Source organism: Bos mutus, chromosome 25 (genome assembly GCF_027580195.1).
Source record: "Bos mutus isolate GX-2022 chromosome 25, NWIPB_WYAK_1.1, whole genome shotgun sequence".
NCBI lineage: Eukaryota > Metazoa > Chordata > Mammalia > Artiodactyla > Bovidae > Bos > Bos mutus.
Window position 1 is genome coordinate 3,401,873 of NC_091641.1, and position 14,683 is coordinate 3,416,555.

Consider the following 14,683-nt stretch of genomic DNA (forward strand, 5'->3'; position numbering starts at 1 on the left):
CCAAGGCACAGCTTTTCCTTTGCAAAGTGCCCTGCACCCCCGTTTGTGGTGCACGAACGCCGTGGTGATGGTCAGGCACACAGGAGGCTGGTGTGAGATTAGAGCCCCGCCTGCCCACCTCTCGGGGTCCTGCCCGGGGTGAGCCAGTCGCTGCCCCTGCCGGGGGGCCCAGCCAAGACAACTCCCATCACTGAGAGTGAATTAAAACACTGCTATAGAAGGGGTAAATGTGGCTGGATTAGAAATTACTGTTTTATTCCAGTACCGAATCTCAGAGATTACTAATCACAAGAACACCAGTAACTATTTGGTGGAGGAGCCCGACAGCACAAAATCCTCCTAGGGGCCACACGATCCAGTCGAGAAGGCCCACGTGTGTGCAACACTCAGAAAGGGCACGCGGCCCGGGCCAGCGTTCCAGCCAGAGACGCTTCCCCAGAACCCAATCAGGACGTCGTCAGATTGGACAGACCGGCTGAAAATCGAGTCCCTCCGACTCAGTGACTTCTGTTTTCTCTTAAGAGCGTCAAGGTCACTGGAGACGGGGCCCTGGGCGCAGCCTCCAGCCTGGACCCAGCCCAGCTGGTGACGGAACCAAGAAGAGGGCCGCCGGAAAACAGGTTCTGTCACGCTGCCCGGACTCAGGGCCAGACCTGGCGATGGACACACTCTTACTCTGGGGAAATACACACTCCAGAGTGAAGGGAAAGGGCCCCCTTTTCCTACCTGTGAGCTCTGACCTTTAGAAAATGATCAGGGAGAAAAGTCCCCATCACGTTACCCAGCCCAGAGAGAAGTCTATAAACGCCCGGGATTAAATGTGACAAGGGGCATGGGGCTCCTAGTGAAGAGGACTTGTAGATTCTGGCTGTGATGCTGGCGACCATGCAGTCTGGATTCTGTAGCCCCGGCAGGTGCTATGTGCCGAGACACGGCGTGGCCGAACGCCAGGAAAACCTGACCAACAGGAGCCTGGGGAAGGGGCCTGGGCCCAAGCCCATCCAAGGGCCCCGCACGACTCCCCGCAGGCCGGGTGCAGACTGAGCTGATGAGGGGGTCAGGATGAGCGGACACGACACTGGACGGCACCCGCCTGGGTCCTGGCCTGGCCACTCAAAGAGTTTTCTAACCACTGGTCAGAAACAACTGTTTTGGACTTCCTGTGAGTAAGATGTTGGAACGGACCCTGTCCAGCCACCCGCAGGCCACACAAGATCAGACACACAGATCCGCTCCACAGATGCAGAGTGTCCCAGGGGCCATGCGTGTGAGTGCCACCCTCAAGGAACCTCCAGATCCCTGAGAGGGACACAGGACCAGAGGGACGAGGGCCAGTGTCCACTCAGCAAGTGACTGGCCCAGGAAGTCCTGCCAGGTCAACACACTGGCCCCTCACAGGCACACAGACCAGAGCAACCCGGTCCAAGCAGGTGTCCACTCCAACTCTGGACAGGTACTCACCTGCTCAGCAAGGAGGGAAAAGTCTGCAAGGACAGAAACCCAAACACGAGCCTTAGGGAGCTGGACTCGCAGGGGATCTGTCCATAATCAACGCACCCAGGGCTACAAAGGGCCAGGGAGAGGGTTTTCACTGTTAACTTCCTGCAAAGCTGCAAATTTGCCTTCGTCTTCAACACCCACAGGAGTTGTGTCTCAGATCCCCTGACTTTCTTCCTCTGACTTCAAGTACTGAGGCAACGAAGGGAAACACAGAAGCCGTCCATCTGGACTTAGCTTCGGTTCAGGGTGGCAGACACTGAACGGGGCCCTCCTCTGCGGAAGGACCACTTGCCCCGCATGCGACCTGACCCCATGGCCTGGATCAGGCTTTCCCAACCCCACACCTCGAGGTACACGGCAGAAGCAAGACGCATGCTTCGGAGGCCAGTGGAGTAAACTGTGGTGGCAGCCATGCCCTGGGGCCTGGGCATCCACAGACCCACCACCTCCCCAAGGTTGCCTGGGGACAGCCCCACACACGGGCAGGACGGATGTGAGAGCTGGACCACAAAGAAGGCTGAGTGCCAGAGAACTGATGCTTTTGAGCTGTGGTGCTGGCGAAGACTCTTGAGAGTCCCTTGGACTGCAAGGAGATCCAACCGGTCCATCCTAAAGGAGATCAGTCCTGAATACTCATTGGAAGGACTAATGCTGAAGCTGAAACTCCCAATACTTTGGCCACCTGATGTGAAAAGCCGACTCATTGGGAAAAGCCCTGATGCTGAGAAAGATTAAAGGTGGGAGAAGAGGATGACAGAGAATGAGATGCTTGGATAGAATCACCAACTCAATGGACATGAGTTTTGAGCAAGCTCTGGGAGATAGTGAAGGACAGGAAGCCTGGTGTACTGCAGTCCATGGGGTCAGAGGGACTTGGACACAACTTACTGACTGATTGACAACAAAAACTGAAAAGCAAAATAAAAATTAGAACTCAGGGGCTCTCCTGGCAGTTCAGTGGCTGGGCCCCCTGAGTCCACTACAGGGGCCCTGGGTTCCACTCCTGGTTGGGAAACTAAGATCCCACATGCACACCACACAGCCAAAAAAAAATCAGCTCTCTGGTTACATGAGCCACATTTCAAGTGTCAATAGCCATGCGGGGCCCGGGCAGTCCTGCTGGGCACTTCTTTTGCTGCAGGGTGTTTCAAACACCGGGAAGATCCCCGCCCGGCCACCCGGGGAGGGGCCTGGAACCTGCTCCCAGCGCCACGCCAGGGAAAGACTGAACTGCTGAGAAAGCCCGACGGTCGGCTGAGCCACCCTGAGGGCCGGGCGTTGCAGGCAGCAGGCGCTGGTACACGTGGGGTCCAGCCCAGCCGGGCACTCTGAGCGAAGGTGTTTTCCTCCGGCCACAATGAGTCACTGTTCCCAGCGTGGGGCACGTAACTGCTGAGCAGACCAGACACTTATGTCCCGTGGCGGGGGCGGGGTGGGGGGGTGGGCACAAACTTCCACCGGGCCGTCGTCCTCTTCACGTGGGCCCTGGGCGCCAGCCGGTCTGCTGCCAGCCACTCCGTCATGAGAAGCATCGGGCTTCATCCTGACAGCCTTTCCACATGGGATCGGGAGCAGCACTGAGTTTACAGGCTACCTTTCACTGACGAACGCTCCAGCGAGGCTTCCTGGTAACACACGGAGGCTCCTCAACCTCCTCTGTAAACGCATCCAAACCAGACACGGGGGCGGGCGCGGGGTTTCCGGGCAGGCTCTCCAGGACCCACGCCCGGCTCCCTGCAGCCACCCCCAGCCCAGCACTGCGCGTCCCCAGCTGATGGCACGCTCGCCTCATCAGGTCAGCACCTAGACTGGCCCTTCACCTAGAGCATCTGTGACTCAGAGAAAGGCGACGATGGGGGTGTGTGTGTGGGGGGGCCGGTCCCAGCGCATCTGACCTCACAGCCGCTCATCCAGAAACACAGCAAGACCCTCGGGCTTTTCTGACACAAACCACGACAGGCAGTCTTTCCAGAATGGGACAGAAGACGGGCCTGATGCTGTGTGTGACGCCGAGCTACTGGGGGAAGGAAGACACAGACAGACAGACAGAAAGACATCCACTTGGAGGAGATGGGAGCAGGAGGAGGGAAGGAAGGTTTATGTTCACCAAAAGGGGCCCAGTCTTGTTTTATAATTGTGCTTAGAAAGGGTTCACGAAAAATCCCAAACAAGGAATAATGCCATAAAATCCCATGTTGTCCCTGACGTCCTAGAGGGCTGAGTCACTCCATGACCGCTGGCCTCGCTCTCCCATTTCCTGGTGGGTCCACGGCCGCAGCTGGAGGGAAAGGGAGGGGAGCCCCCAGGGACCCCACGGCACCCCTCCAGGGGCAGGGAAGGAGCAGAAGTCACTGGTGGGCTGGACAGCTCCACCTGAGCTAATCCAGAACTGACTGCACATACGAAAACACTAGAATTTAAGCCAATCATGCCGCAGGATGCTCAGAAAGGCTGGCAACAACACTGACTTACTTCTACAAAATGAGCTCTCACTCAACTTTTAGAGCAAAATTAAACTACATCAGGAAGACTGATCCTTTCAAAGATTTCTATTTTCAAAGACGTGAGTTATTGGGTTCGAGTGGATCAAAAGTAACTAACGATAGAACAAAAATAAAACATTTGTATAATAAGATACGTTGACGTTACATCTGCATAATTCAATTGGTATTTTCCTCAATGACCAAAGCATGAGGCTACAAAATCACCCATGGGTAAAGATTTTTTCAAAACACAAGAGAGGGCAACGGGTTTTAATGTTCGGTTTTAAAGTCCAGGGATGAGGTTGCAGATGGCATCCTGCAGTCAACTTTCAAGAAACCACTGCTGTCCAGCCTGGAGAGGCATGGGAGAACTCCCACAACTTGCCCAAAGACTAGAAAACTCTCCTCCCTTTCCCAGGAAACTTAGCTGAAGCAACGTATCACAACACGGTAAGCAGAGGCCGGCCGGGGAGAGTCAGGTCTTGCATCAATCAGGGCAGACTTAAAGGACACTTACCAAGAAATGAACACCCATCCCAGTTTCTTTTGTTTGGGGAGACGGAGCTATTTTCTCATAGAAAGTTATTTTTGAAATAGGCCTCTTATTGCTATTTTTAAATAGATTAATAAATACATAAACCTTCTTTTCTCAGGGCAATTTCCAATGTGGCAACTGTAACAGACACACCCCATATAAACAAGAGCTCTCTGGGCTCCCCGGTAAACAAACAGTTAAACACGTCCCCGGTGACTAAGGACGAGAGTTTCTTCCTAACTCCTTTCTAACGGAGTCACCGCCAACAAATACCCACACCTGAGCTGGCTCTTAGGGGAGAGGAGCCTCAGGAACGGACGTGGAGCCCTCAGGGCTAAGCAAAGCGAGCCCCCCCACGGGCTCGCCCCGCACCCAGGCAGAGCCCGCCAGGCCCCAGGGTGCAGCCGCGGGCCGGCGGCCACTGAGCCAGCGCGAGGCCGGGTGCACCGGGCCATGGTGCAGAGCCTCCCTCTCCGGGGCCGTGAAACGCGTGCACACAGGCAGGCTACATTTCTCTTTCTTTTTAGATCTACCAGCAACATTTTTTACCAGAAAACTAGAAACTCGTGAGAAGCCACAGAAGCCACGAGAATGAACTAGAAAATCTCATAACAAGTCACAAATGCGAGGGCCTATTTTCCAGGAAATCAAAGTAAATGCATTTTATATAACCCTCTCATTTTAATATGAAATGCTTTAAATGCAGGGTAATTATGGAAATGAGGCACTGCTGTAATTCGAGTTGTCATTAACTTAGCAAGTTTATCCCCTGACATTCGCAAGATGCAGAAACAGCACAGGGTAAATTACCGTATCTATACATCAAATGCTTTCCTTTCACGCCAGCATGTAATTGTGAACAGAGCCGTGTCTTTTTCAAAAGTACTATGAACACCACTAAAACTCTTCTCAATGCTCTTTTAGCACCTACCAATTCCATTCCTTCATCAACGATGAAGACTTTCATAAGTTTATTATAAATTCAACACATACTTCATAATAAAAACCATCCTTACCACAGATTGATTTTTTTAAGCACTATAGAAACTTTTTTACACAGGAGATGAGTCCAAAACAGCCAATGTGAATTCAATACTGGAACATAGATTCAATGCACGAACTCTCACTTTGCTATTAATACACGCCTACAAACGTTTTTAAAGTAAGTTTTTAACAAGACACATTCTTTGAACTGGCATATGTGATAACACAATAATTGCCAACCGATGGCTCAACAGGTACGGAGTCCACCTGCAAAGCAGAAGATGCAGGAGATGTGGGCTTGATCCCTGGGTCGGGAAGACGCCCTGGAGGAAGGCACGGCAACCTGCTCCAGTATTCCTGCCTGGAGAATCCGATGGACAGAGGAGCCGGGAGGGCACGGTCCATGGGGTCACAAAGAGTCGGACATGACTGATGTGACTGAGCACACAGTAAGAAACACACAACAAAGCTCCTACTTAGAGAAAATGCCACATTTCGTATTTCAACTACACCATCCAGATCCGACTAGCTGGACTCCAAAGCTCCGTTTCTTCCACGGCACACCCCTCCAACCTCCCCTGAGTTTCATTCCACGTGGGCACCGTGCCCGGAGCTTCTAGACACACGCCGCCTGGCCTGCTCCATCACCAGATGAGAGCACGCCTCCTTTAGGAGGCCTTTCGGCTGCATCTCTTCCTCTCCGGCCCCCCGGGCCCCCGCACCCAGTCCTCAGGGGTCAGGCCTGATGACCGTGTCCACGGGGCTCTATGGGCCCCTGGCTCCACACACGGCCGCACGCGGCCCTGCTCCCTGCCCACCGCTCTCCTCCCCACACGGAAACACAGCCAGCACCACGAAGTCTCACCTCTTCACCCCTGGGACCTGACGCCCTCCCTGCCCCAAAGGCACCCCCAGCTCTGCATGCAGGCCTGCTCCCGACCTGCCGCCCAGGATGGAGAGACCGCGTCTGGGGGGCCCCCGCGGCACTCGGCGGGCTGAGGGTGGGGGTGGGGGACAGGGAGGAGGGTAGGGAGGACAGGAGCCAGCTGCTCTCCCTGGGGATGCTGGGCCCTGAGGCCTTCCACCCACACCTGCAGTCCTCACCAAGTCTTGGGCATTTTCCCATTAATTTCAATATATTTCAACCTGGTGTCTACCCTAAGATGATTAGTAACATTCAATATTCTTCCAGTGACCAGCTGGAACAGCAACAAGCATGTCCTGTATGGGTCCACAGTGCGCAAGCTCAGTTGTGTCCGACTCTTTGTGACCCCATGGACGGCAGCCTGCCAGGCCCCTCTCTTCATGGGATTTTCCAGGCGAGGGTACTGGAGCGGGTTGCCGTTTCCTTCTCCAGGGGACCTTTCCAACCCTGGGACCGAACCTGCGTCTCTTGTGTCTCCTGCGTTGGCAGGTAGGCTCCTTACCACAGGCGCCAGCAGGGAAGCCTGTATGTTTTCATAGCGCCTGAACAATTATTTATGTAGTTAAATGCTTTGGTGGTTACAATTAATTTTTATCACGGGATGCCTGCAGAGGCCATGATCCGTAACATCTCCGTTCACGACACGCCTTTCGGAGGGCGGACTGCGTCAGCACGGCCCGGGACACGTGCCGGCGGCCACCATCAACGATGGGAGGACTGGGGACAACAGGCCGAGGGGCGCGGGCAGCGCCCATCAGAAGCCCGCCACGGGGACAGGCACGTGCCTGCCCGGCCTCTGCCCGCGGGGCAGGCTTGGCCAAAAAAAAAAAGGCATTGGACCCGAGTCTGACCAAAGCTCCAGGTCCGAAAACTGATTTACAGAACGCCAAGGGAGAGGACGCAGTAGACACCACGGGAATGCAATCTGGGAAGAGAGACCGTGGGAAAGTGTACGGGACCAATGACCCTGTTTCTTCATCAGGGACAAAAAAAGGGAGAGAGGGGAGGGGGGATGAGACGAGCCTGCAGTTTGAAAGAGATGTGAGAGACACGCCAGCCAATCACAGCGTCTGGACCTGATTTGGTTCCTGATTCGAAGGAACTCACTGTGAGAAAAGAAAGAGAAGGGAAGGAAAATCCAAACACTCATTGGAAATTTGATGATAGTAAGAGATTGTTATTAATTTTGTACGTGTGATAACGACACTGTGGTTAGGTTTTTTGAAAAAGGAACCTTTATCTTTTGTTGAAATATTTACAGACGGAGTGCTCGGACAGTTGCGACGCGTGGGGGGCGGGGGGATGCAGATAAAACAAGCTTGGCCATAGCGCGGCAGCCGTGGGAGCTGGGCGACGGCACCGGGAACCACTGTCTCTACGCTTGAAACTTTCTGCAATGAAAAGTCTTCAAAAGAAGGAAAAAAAGACCTATGCTCATCACAGAAAACTTGGGACGCGCAGAAAAGTAAAAAGAATCCCATCAGTGTCACCACCCGCAGAAGCCACCACAAGCAAAGTCTTGCTTTTACTGTAAAAACTCACGTCCACATGTTCACATGCTTATTTTATGACGCTTTTGGGAAAGACGGTTGGAAAGGGGAGACGAGAGAGCAAGCCCGAGGCCGTGCGGGGTCCCCCTCCTTTAGTTCACAGGTTCCATCTGATGCAAACTGCAGATCTGCTGGCCTGACGACCTCCAGCCACACACAGGAACCACGCCCGCCTGCAGGGCCCAGGAGAGGCCTGGCGACCACCCGCCTCAGAAACCCAGAGCCTCGGGACGCTCTTCCCCCCCCCGGGGGGAGCTGCAGGCTCGGTCACTGATTCCTCATCGACAAACAAGCCTGTAAACACCGCGCTTTTTACACACCGAGTGCTGGCGGGCCTGTCTCCACGTGAAGCTGACGGGCGCCGCGCCCAGGCCTGGGGACCCGGGGGGCCCCGGAGATCTGCAGGGGAGGGGCCGCGGCGGGACTGACAGCATCGCTCCCCCAGTTCTCACGGTCACCCAGCGGGGTCGGCCCCCAGGGCTGTCACAAGCAGTTTTCTTTTCCTGCCAGTAATTTCAAAAGTGTTTCATTTTAGTTTTGGAAAAACCTACTCGTAGTCACAAAGGTGGGTATATTCTGGGTTTCCTCGCCACCTCGTGCGTCCCTGAGTCGGGGGAGGGACAGAAGGGACGGCCCGGGGAGCTGTGTGGGGTGGCATGTGTGTGCGGGGCGGGGGGGGTGGTGGTGGTGTGCAGGGATGCATGTGTGTGTGTGGGGGGGGCGCGTGTGTATGCCCGGGTGCGTGTGTGTGTGGGGGGGCATGTGTGTGCCGGGGTGCGTGTGTGTGTGTGTGTGTGGGGTATGTGTCTGCAGGGGTGCGTGTGTGTGCGGGGCGGGGGGTGGTGGTGTGCAAGGGTGTGTGTGTGTGTGGGGTGCGTGTGTGTGCGGGAGGGGGGTGCGTGTGTGTGCGTGGGGGTGCGTGTGTGCGCAGGGGTGCGTGTGTGTGCGGGGCGGGGGTGGTGGTGTGCAAGGGTGCGTGTGTGGGGGGGGCGGGTGTGTGTGTGTGTGCGGGGGGGTGCATGTGTGTGCGCAGGGGTGCGTGTGTGTGCGGGGCAGGGGTGGTGGTGTGCAGGGGTGCGTGTGTGTGCGGGGCGGGGGTGGTGGTGTGCAGGGGTGCTTGTGTGTGTGTGTGGGGGCACGTGTGTGTGCGGGAGGGGGTGCGTGTGTGTGCAGGGTGGCACACAGGGGCGCCCAGCAGGACGACCCGCACAAAGAGCCCCAGGTCTCGGGCAGCGCCCACCAAAGCGGGCGATGCAGCGCCCACTAGGGTAAGCACTCTCTCAAAGTACGACGGAGAAACACCACAGCTTCGTGCGCTCGTGGCGACACTGGCCACTGAGGCCTGAGAGGAAACGGACTTCGCTGCTGCCATTCTTTGACAGTCAGCAGCAAACTTCCCATCCCGAGGTGACACCCAGTGCGCACAGCCAACTTCCTTCCTCTGGGCTCAGTAACCCTGCCTGATCGCTTCTCCACGTGCTGAGCCGAAGCCCCTGCCCCAACTCGAAAGAGCAGCTCTCAACAGCCCCTCTGATCCATGGACGTGACCACCTAGGCTGAGCTTCCTCAAATAAAAACAACATCCAACCAGGCAGGCTCCGACACGTCTGTCCACAGGCCTGGACGGTCTGAGAAACAACTGCCCTCTCCCAGGAAGGCCGACTCGGATGTCCACGAGGGGTCTCTCCACCAGCATGCCCGTCCTGCTGTGTGGATTCTCCATCGCCCTGGCGCGTGAATCTGAACACAGCCCGACGAGCGCTGTGGGCAGGGTCCTGGACGGAGAGGGGCAGCCGTGCGGGCTGCTGGCTCCAAGGGCCAGGGAGGCAGCGTGATCACCAGTCACGTTTCACAAACAATGGGCCGGGGACTCGCCCATTCAGCGCGTGAACTGAGGACTCCTCCGGCTGAAATTTCTTCCCCTTGACTTAGAGAAAATACTGGTGCATTCACGATTCGGTGAGCCTCGCCTCGCCAGGGCTGCACCCACTCAGCGGCTGGGCAGGGAGCTCTGAAAACAAGACTGCTGGGCGGACGCCCTTCCAGAACCTGAATTTATACAAAGAAGCCCTAGCAGACTGGGCCTCCGAGGGCTACAGGGCAGGGAGGGGAAAGGCACTGCTTGCCTGTCACTTTCTCACCAGGCGAGGGGCTGGCCCCAGCACGCATCTAATGGCCTGGATGGGGAGTGTGTAGGTTGTGGAAAAGACACAACAGAGAGACAGCAACCACTGGATAAGACAATTCTGTTATTCATCAAGTCCTGGCTTTACAGAAACACACAGCTTTCATGTTTGGAAAACAAAGTTTGTCTACGCCTTCACCTTCCACCCCCCACACTCCCCAGGCCCTAAACACCAGTAAGTCCTTGCTGATGCTGAAAAATTACTCAGTACAATACTTAACAACCAAACGCGCTGAGATCTTAGAAAGGGGAGAAGGTTACAGAAACAGGCTTTGGGCCCTGGGACTCACCCCACCAAAAAATCCTGTAGACCCAGGGTGCTTATAAAAGCGAGAGTAATTAGTCAGAGACAACTCTGGAACACAGGTCCGCTGCAGAAGCAGAACACTGGTGAGGAGTGGGAAGCAACTGCTACAGACAAAAAGAAAGTGCCCAGCGCGGCATGACTACCTGCACAGCGACCTGACCGCAGACGGGAGAAAGCAAGGACCTCCGGGGTAGGGCGGTAGGCAGGCTGGGAACCGGAAGGGCCAGGGAACACGAGGGTGTTGCTGAAGTCCCACGGGGCATCGGCCGCCTGTCCCCCAAGCGTGGCGGGTCCCCCTCTCCCTGCCTCCTCGCTGGGACGTACCCTCCTGCCCAGGAACCCCGACTGTGCCCTGGATGCCCGAGTCATGGGGACCCCTGGCCCGCATCCTCAGATACACAGAGGAGAAGACACTTCCTGTCCCCACCCCAGCCCACTCACCTCTTGTCCCCTGAAGGGGCCTGACCTTCCCGGGTCCCCCCCCTCCACCCTGGGGACCCCGCAGACTGCCTGGCGCAACCCTTCCAGCCAGTCCATTTGAGAGCCACCGCAGTCCAGACAAGGGGCGGGGATAGAGGGTCCCTGGTGTCCAGGTTGTGGGGGAGGGCAAGGGCGACCCTCGACGCCCTGGGCGCCGTCAGGGCAGGGGTCAAGAGTGACCCCGTGTCCAGATGGGGAGGAGACGGGGAGACCCCACGCTCTGCTGGGAAGAGAGGCAAGGGCGACCCTGAGGCCCGGCCCGGCATGGGGGGTGGGGGCTGCCCCCGGCCCAAGGTAGGCTGGGGTCAGGAGGTGACTCCTGTCCAACGCGGGCAGGGATGGGGCGCGGGGGGCGGCGACCCCAAGCCCAGGGGCAAGGGCGACCGTCAGGGGTCGGAGGGCCGTCCTCGGGGCGGGGGCCGCGGCACTCACTGCTTGGGCAGCTGCAGGGCTGGCGCGCCGCGCCGCTGGAAGGCCCCGTCCACGAAGACGCCGTTCTTGCCGAGGCAGCGCAGGTAGAAGTGCGGCTCCTGGAAGCTGAGCTGCAGGTGGCGCCGCGAGATGAAGCTGGACAGGCCCATGCTCAGGTCCACCGAGCCCTGCGACGAGTTGCGGCCGATGGTGACGCTGGGCTGCCGCATGAGGAACTCGAACTCGCGGCCCTCCAGGCGCGCCAGCGCGGGCCCGGGGCTCCGGCGCACCGAGGCGGCGGCCGCGGCCACCAGGGCCTCGCCCGCCGCGCCCCCCGCACCCCCGGCGATCGCGCCCGGCGGCGGCGGTGGGGGTGGCGGGGCTGGGCGGGCGGCGGCGGCGGCGACGGAGCGGCGGCGGGCGCGGCGGGCGGGAAGGCGGCGGCGCACAGCACCGGGCTGCAGGGCGCCGAGCGCAGCGCCAGCAGGGCGCGGGCCCCGCCGTCCTCGCCGACCTCGGCCATGTTCGCGCAGCTCCGGGCGGCCTCCGGCGGCGGCGCGGCGCGTGGGGCGGGGCTCCGGGCGCGGCGGCCGCGGGATCCCGGCCCGGAGCGCTCGGAGCGGAGCCGCCGGGCGCGGCGCGCGCGGGGCCGCCAGGGGGACGTGTCCGCTCGCCGCGCCTAGCCCGCCGCGCCCGCCCGGGGGTGGGCCCTGGCCGCCGCTGCCGCCGCCGCCGCGCCCGGCCGTGGGAAGCCGCCGCCTCCGGCCCCGGGACGCGGGAGGGGAACCCCGCCCCCCCGCCACCCCGAAGAAGCCGCACTGGAAAGTTTCGATCCTGGGTCACTCGCTGCAGAAAGGGACCTCTGACGTCAGCAGCCTCCTGGGCTCTAGAGGCTCCACCCGACACCCCAAAGTGCGATCCTACTTAAGCACCAAGACTGAGGGGTCTCGCGCTGTAACTGGAGTTTGCTTGAAGGTGCTGGCGACCCCTGATGCCCTGTGTTCCAATTCGGAGTCATCCATTCACTCAACAAGTAGCTACACGAGTGACCCAGGACGCAGGCCAGGCGCCTAGGTCCTTACATCCGTTACAGTCTAATGCGGGGCGGGGGTGGGGCAGGGAGACAGATGCCTGCAGGGGAGTCTTCAGTGAAAAGGCAGATCCGGCTACTTCAGGCATCCTTCAGAAGTGCTTCATGCCCGTTCCTGAATCAGTCAGGGCCCTCCAGTGTTTGCGCGCTGTCATCATTTAATAATTATTGAGGTGGGGAGAAAACAGACCCTTCCTAGTAGAGCTTACAGTGTAGTGGGAGATGCAGGAAGAAATCAAGTAACATTCTAACAAATACAAAATTACAGCAGTCTCAAGTCTGAGGCCTTGTTGCAAGGTGACATATGTAGGGAGATGGGCCCAGCCCCCTCCCCTCCCCCCTCCCCAGGATAGGACGCTTGTCTGCTTAGCCACTGTCTAGTCTGGGGCTGCAGGAGGTTTTAACCCAACCATCATGTGATTGAAAACACAGAACAAACAGAATCAGTGCTTGCGGTTCAGGGCAAGTAAGACGCTTTTACAAGAAGCTGCAACAAGAGATGGTACTTGTCCGTGGAACCAGGACAAGGTCGTGGGATCTGGGACCCTTCTCTGAGCCACGATGTGCTGAAATCCAAGGCTGTTGGGGGGTGGGGTGAGAGCTGGGGATGGCATTCCAGCCAAGGGACAGCATGAGCTAAGGAAAGGGGGCAAGGTGCTTTCTAGGGACTGACAGGTAGCTGGGAAAGGGAAGAGCCCAGATCAGCAGTCATGTAACTTGGGTCTGATCCCAGAGCAGTGGGAACCACTGAAGGGTGGTGAGCAGAAGGGCAACACGCGGACCACAAATTCGAAATAGGATCACTGGCTGTCGTGCGAAGCCTGAGTTGCAGAGGGGCCAGCGTGACTGGGAGGCCGGTTAGGAAACCAGGAGGCCAGGCGAGAGGCTGCATCTGGGAGGTGGAGAGACACTGAGGGCGTCGAGTGGCGTTTATCTCAGACAGAGACGCTTCCAGGCATGCTGGCGGTGGGAATGGAAAACGGCGCGGCCCCTCTGGGAGACAGTGGGGCGGAAAACACACGCTCGTCTGACTCAGCAGGTCCACTTCAGATCTGTGCCCACAAGCACTGAAAGCAGGGTCCTGAGACGGGATTTGTGCTCTCACGTTCACAGCAGCGTTATTCGGAGTGCCCTGAGAAGCCAGAGGCCCGCCGACCTGTCCAATGGGACATTTTTCAGCCTTAAAAACAGAAGGAAGTTCTGACACCCATGACAACGGATGTACCCTGGGGACAAAGACACCAAGGGAAATCGCACAGTCACAGAGAGACAAGCACTGCCCGAGTCCGCCGGGTGAGGTCCCTGGCAGAGTCAAGTTCACAGAGACAGACGGGGGACGGGCGGGCATGTCGCCGGGGGACAGGGAGTGAATGGGGAGTTAGTGTTCAGTGGGGACAGAGCTTCAGTTCTTCAAGATGAAAAAGCTCTGGAGGTGATGGCTGCACAATGCTGTGAATGGACTCTACGGAACTTTACATCTAAGATTGTTAGGGGACTTCCCTGGTGGCCCAGTGGCTAATTCGGGGTTGGGGGGGCGCGGTGGCGCTGGGTCTGACCTCTGGTCAGGGAACTCGATCTCACGGGCCGCCACAAAGACCCTTCTTACCACAATTAAGGCCTGGCACAGCCAAATAAAATATTTTTAAAAATAGTTAAGATGGTAAATTTTATGTATTTTACCACTTTTCTTTTTAATAAAAAGTTCTATGTACAACCTCCCGAGTTCTTTCCTCTGGCTCATCTGGGGCGACTTCCCACTCTTTAAGGACAAGTCTGTGATACATGAGGGCCCCTCAGGCCCAATAACGTTAAATGTGAAGACTTCCGCGCAGACGGACAGTCACAGACAGTTCTTTTCCTGAAGAGCAGCAACCTGTCTGTGATAATGGCAGGAGCGTACAGGGCTGACTCACGATGACCTTGCAGTCCCAGACTCCCGTTTAACCTTGCAGTTCTTTTCTCCTTAAATGGGGAGCCTTCAGATACACTGACAGCTTTGACATAGAGAGGGGCCAGAACAGGGGCAATAAAAAGGCATTAAAAATCCAGAATTGGAGAAAGTGAACTCTTCTCACACTCCCTCTGGGTCTACGGGGCCTGCGAAAGTTGCTTCATGACGCCTTCACTTGAAAAAGGAAAAAGAAAAGGCTTGCAAGGGAGAACCTGGACAGCCACTGAGCCCGCGACACCCAGGCTCTCAGTGCAAGCCATGGGCTCAAGGCCCTGAGTCTGG

The 14,683-nt window shown here is 57.4% G+C and overlaps 1 protein-coding gene across 1 annotated transcript in view; it reads right to left on the reverse strand.

Annotated features, from left to right (window-relative positions):
• FOXK1 (forkhead box K1) overlaps nucleotides 1–12,093 on the reverse strand; it is a 51,750-nt gene extending 39,657 nt beyond the window's left edge. Inside the window, 2 exon segments of the mRNA XM_005887337.3 lie at nucleotides 11,382–11,748; nucleotides 11,751–12,093. Of these exon segments, the coding sequence (XP_005887399.2) occupies nucleotides 11,382–11,748; nucleotides 11,751–11,883 (500 nt within the window). The 5' untranslated portion in view covers nucleotides 11,884–12,093.
• Nucleotides 12,094–14,683: the final 2,590 nt, after the last annotated feature.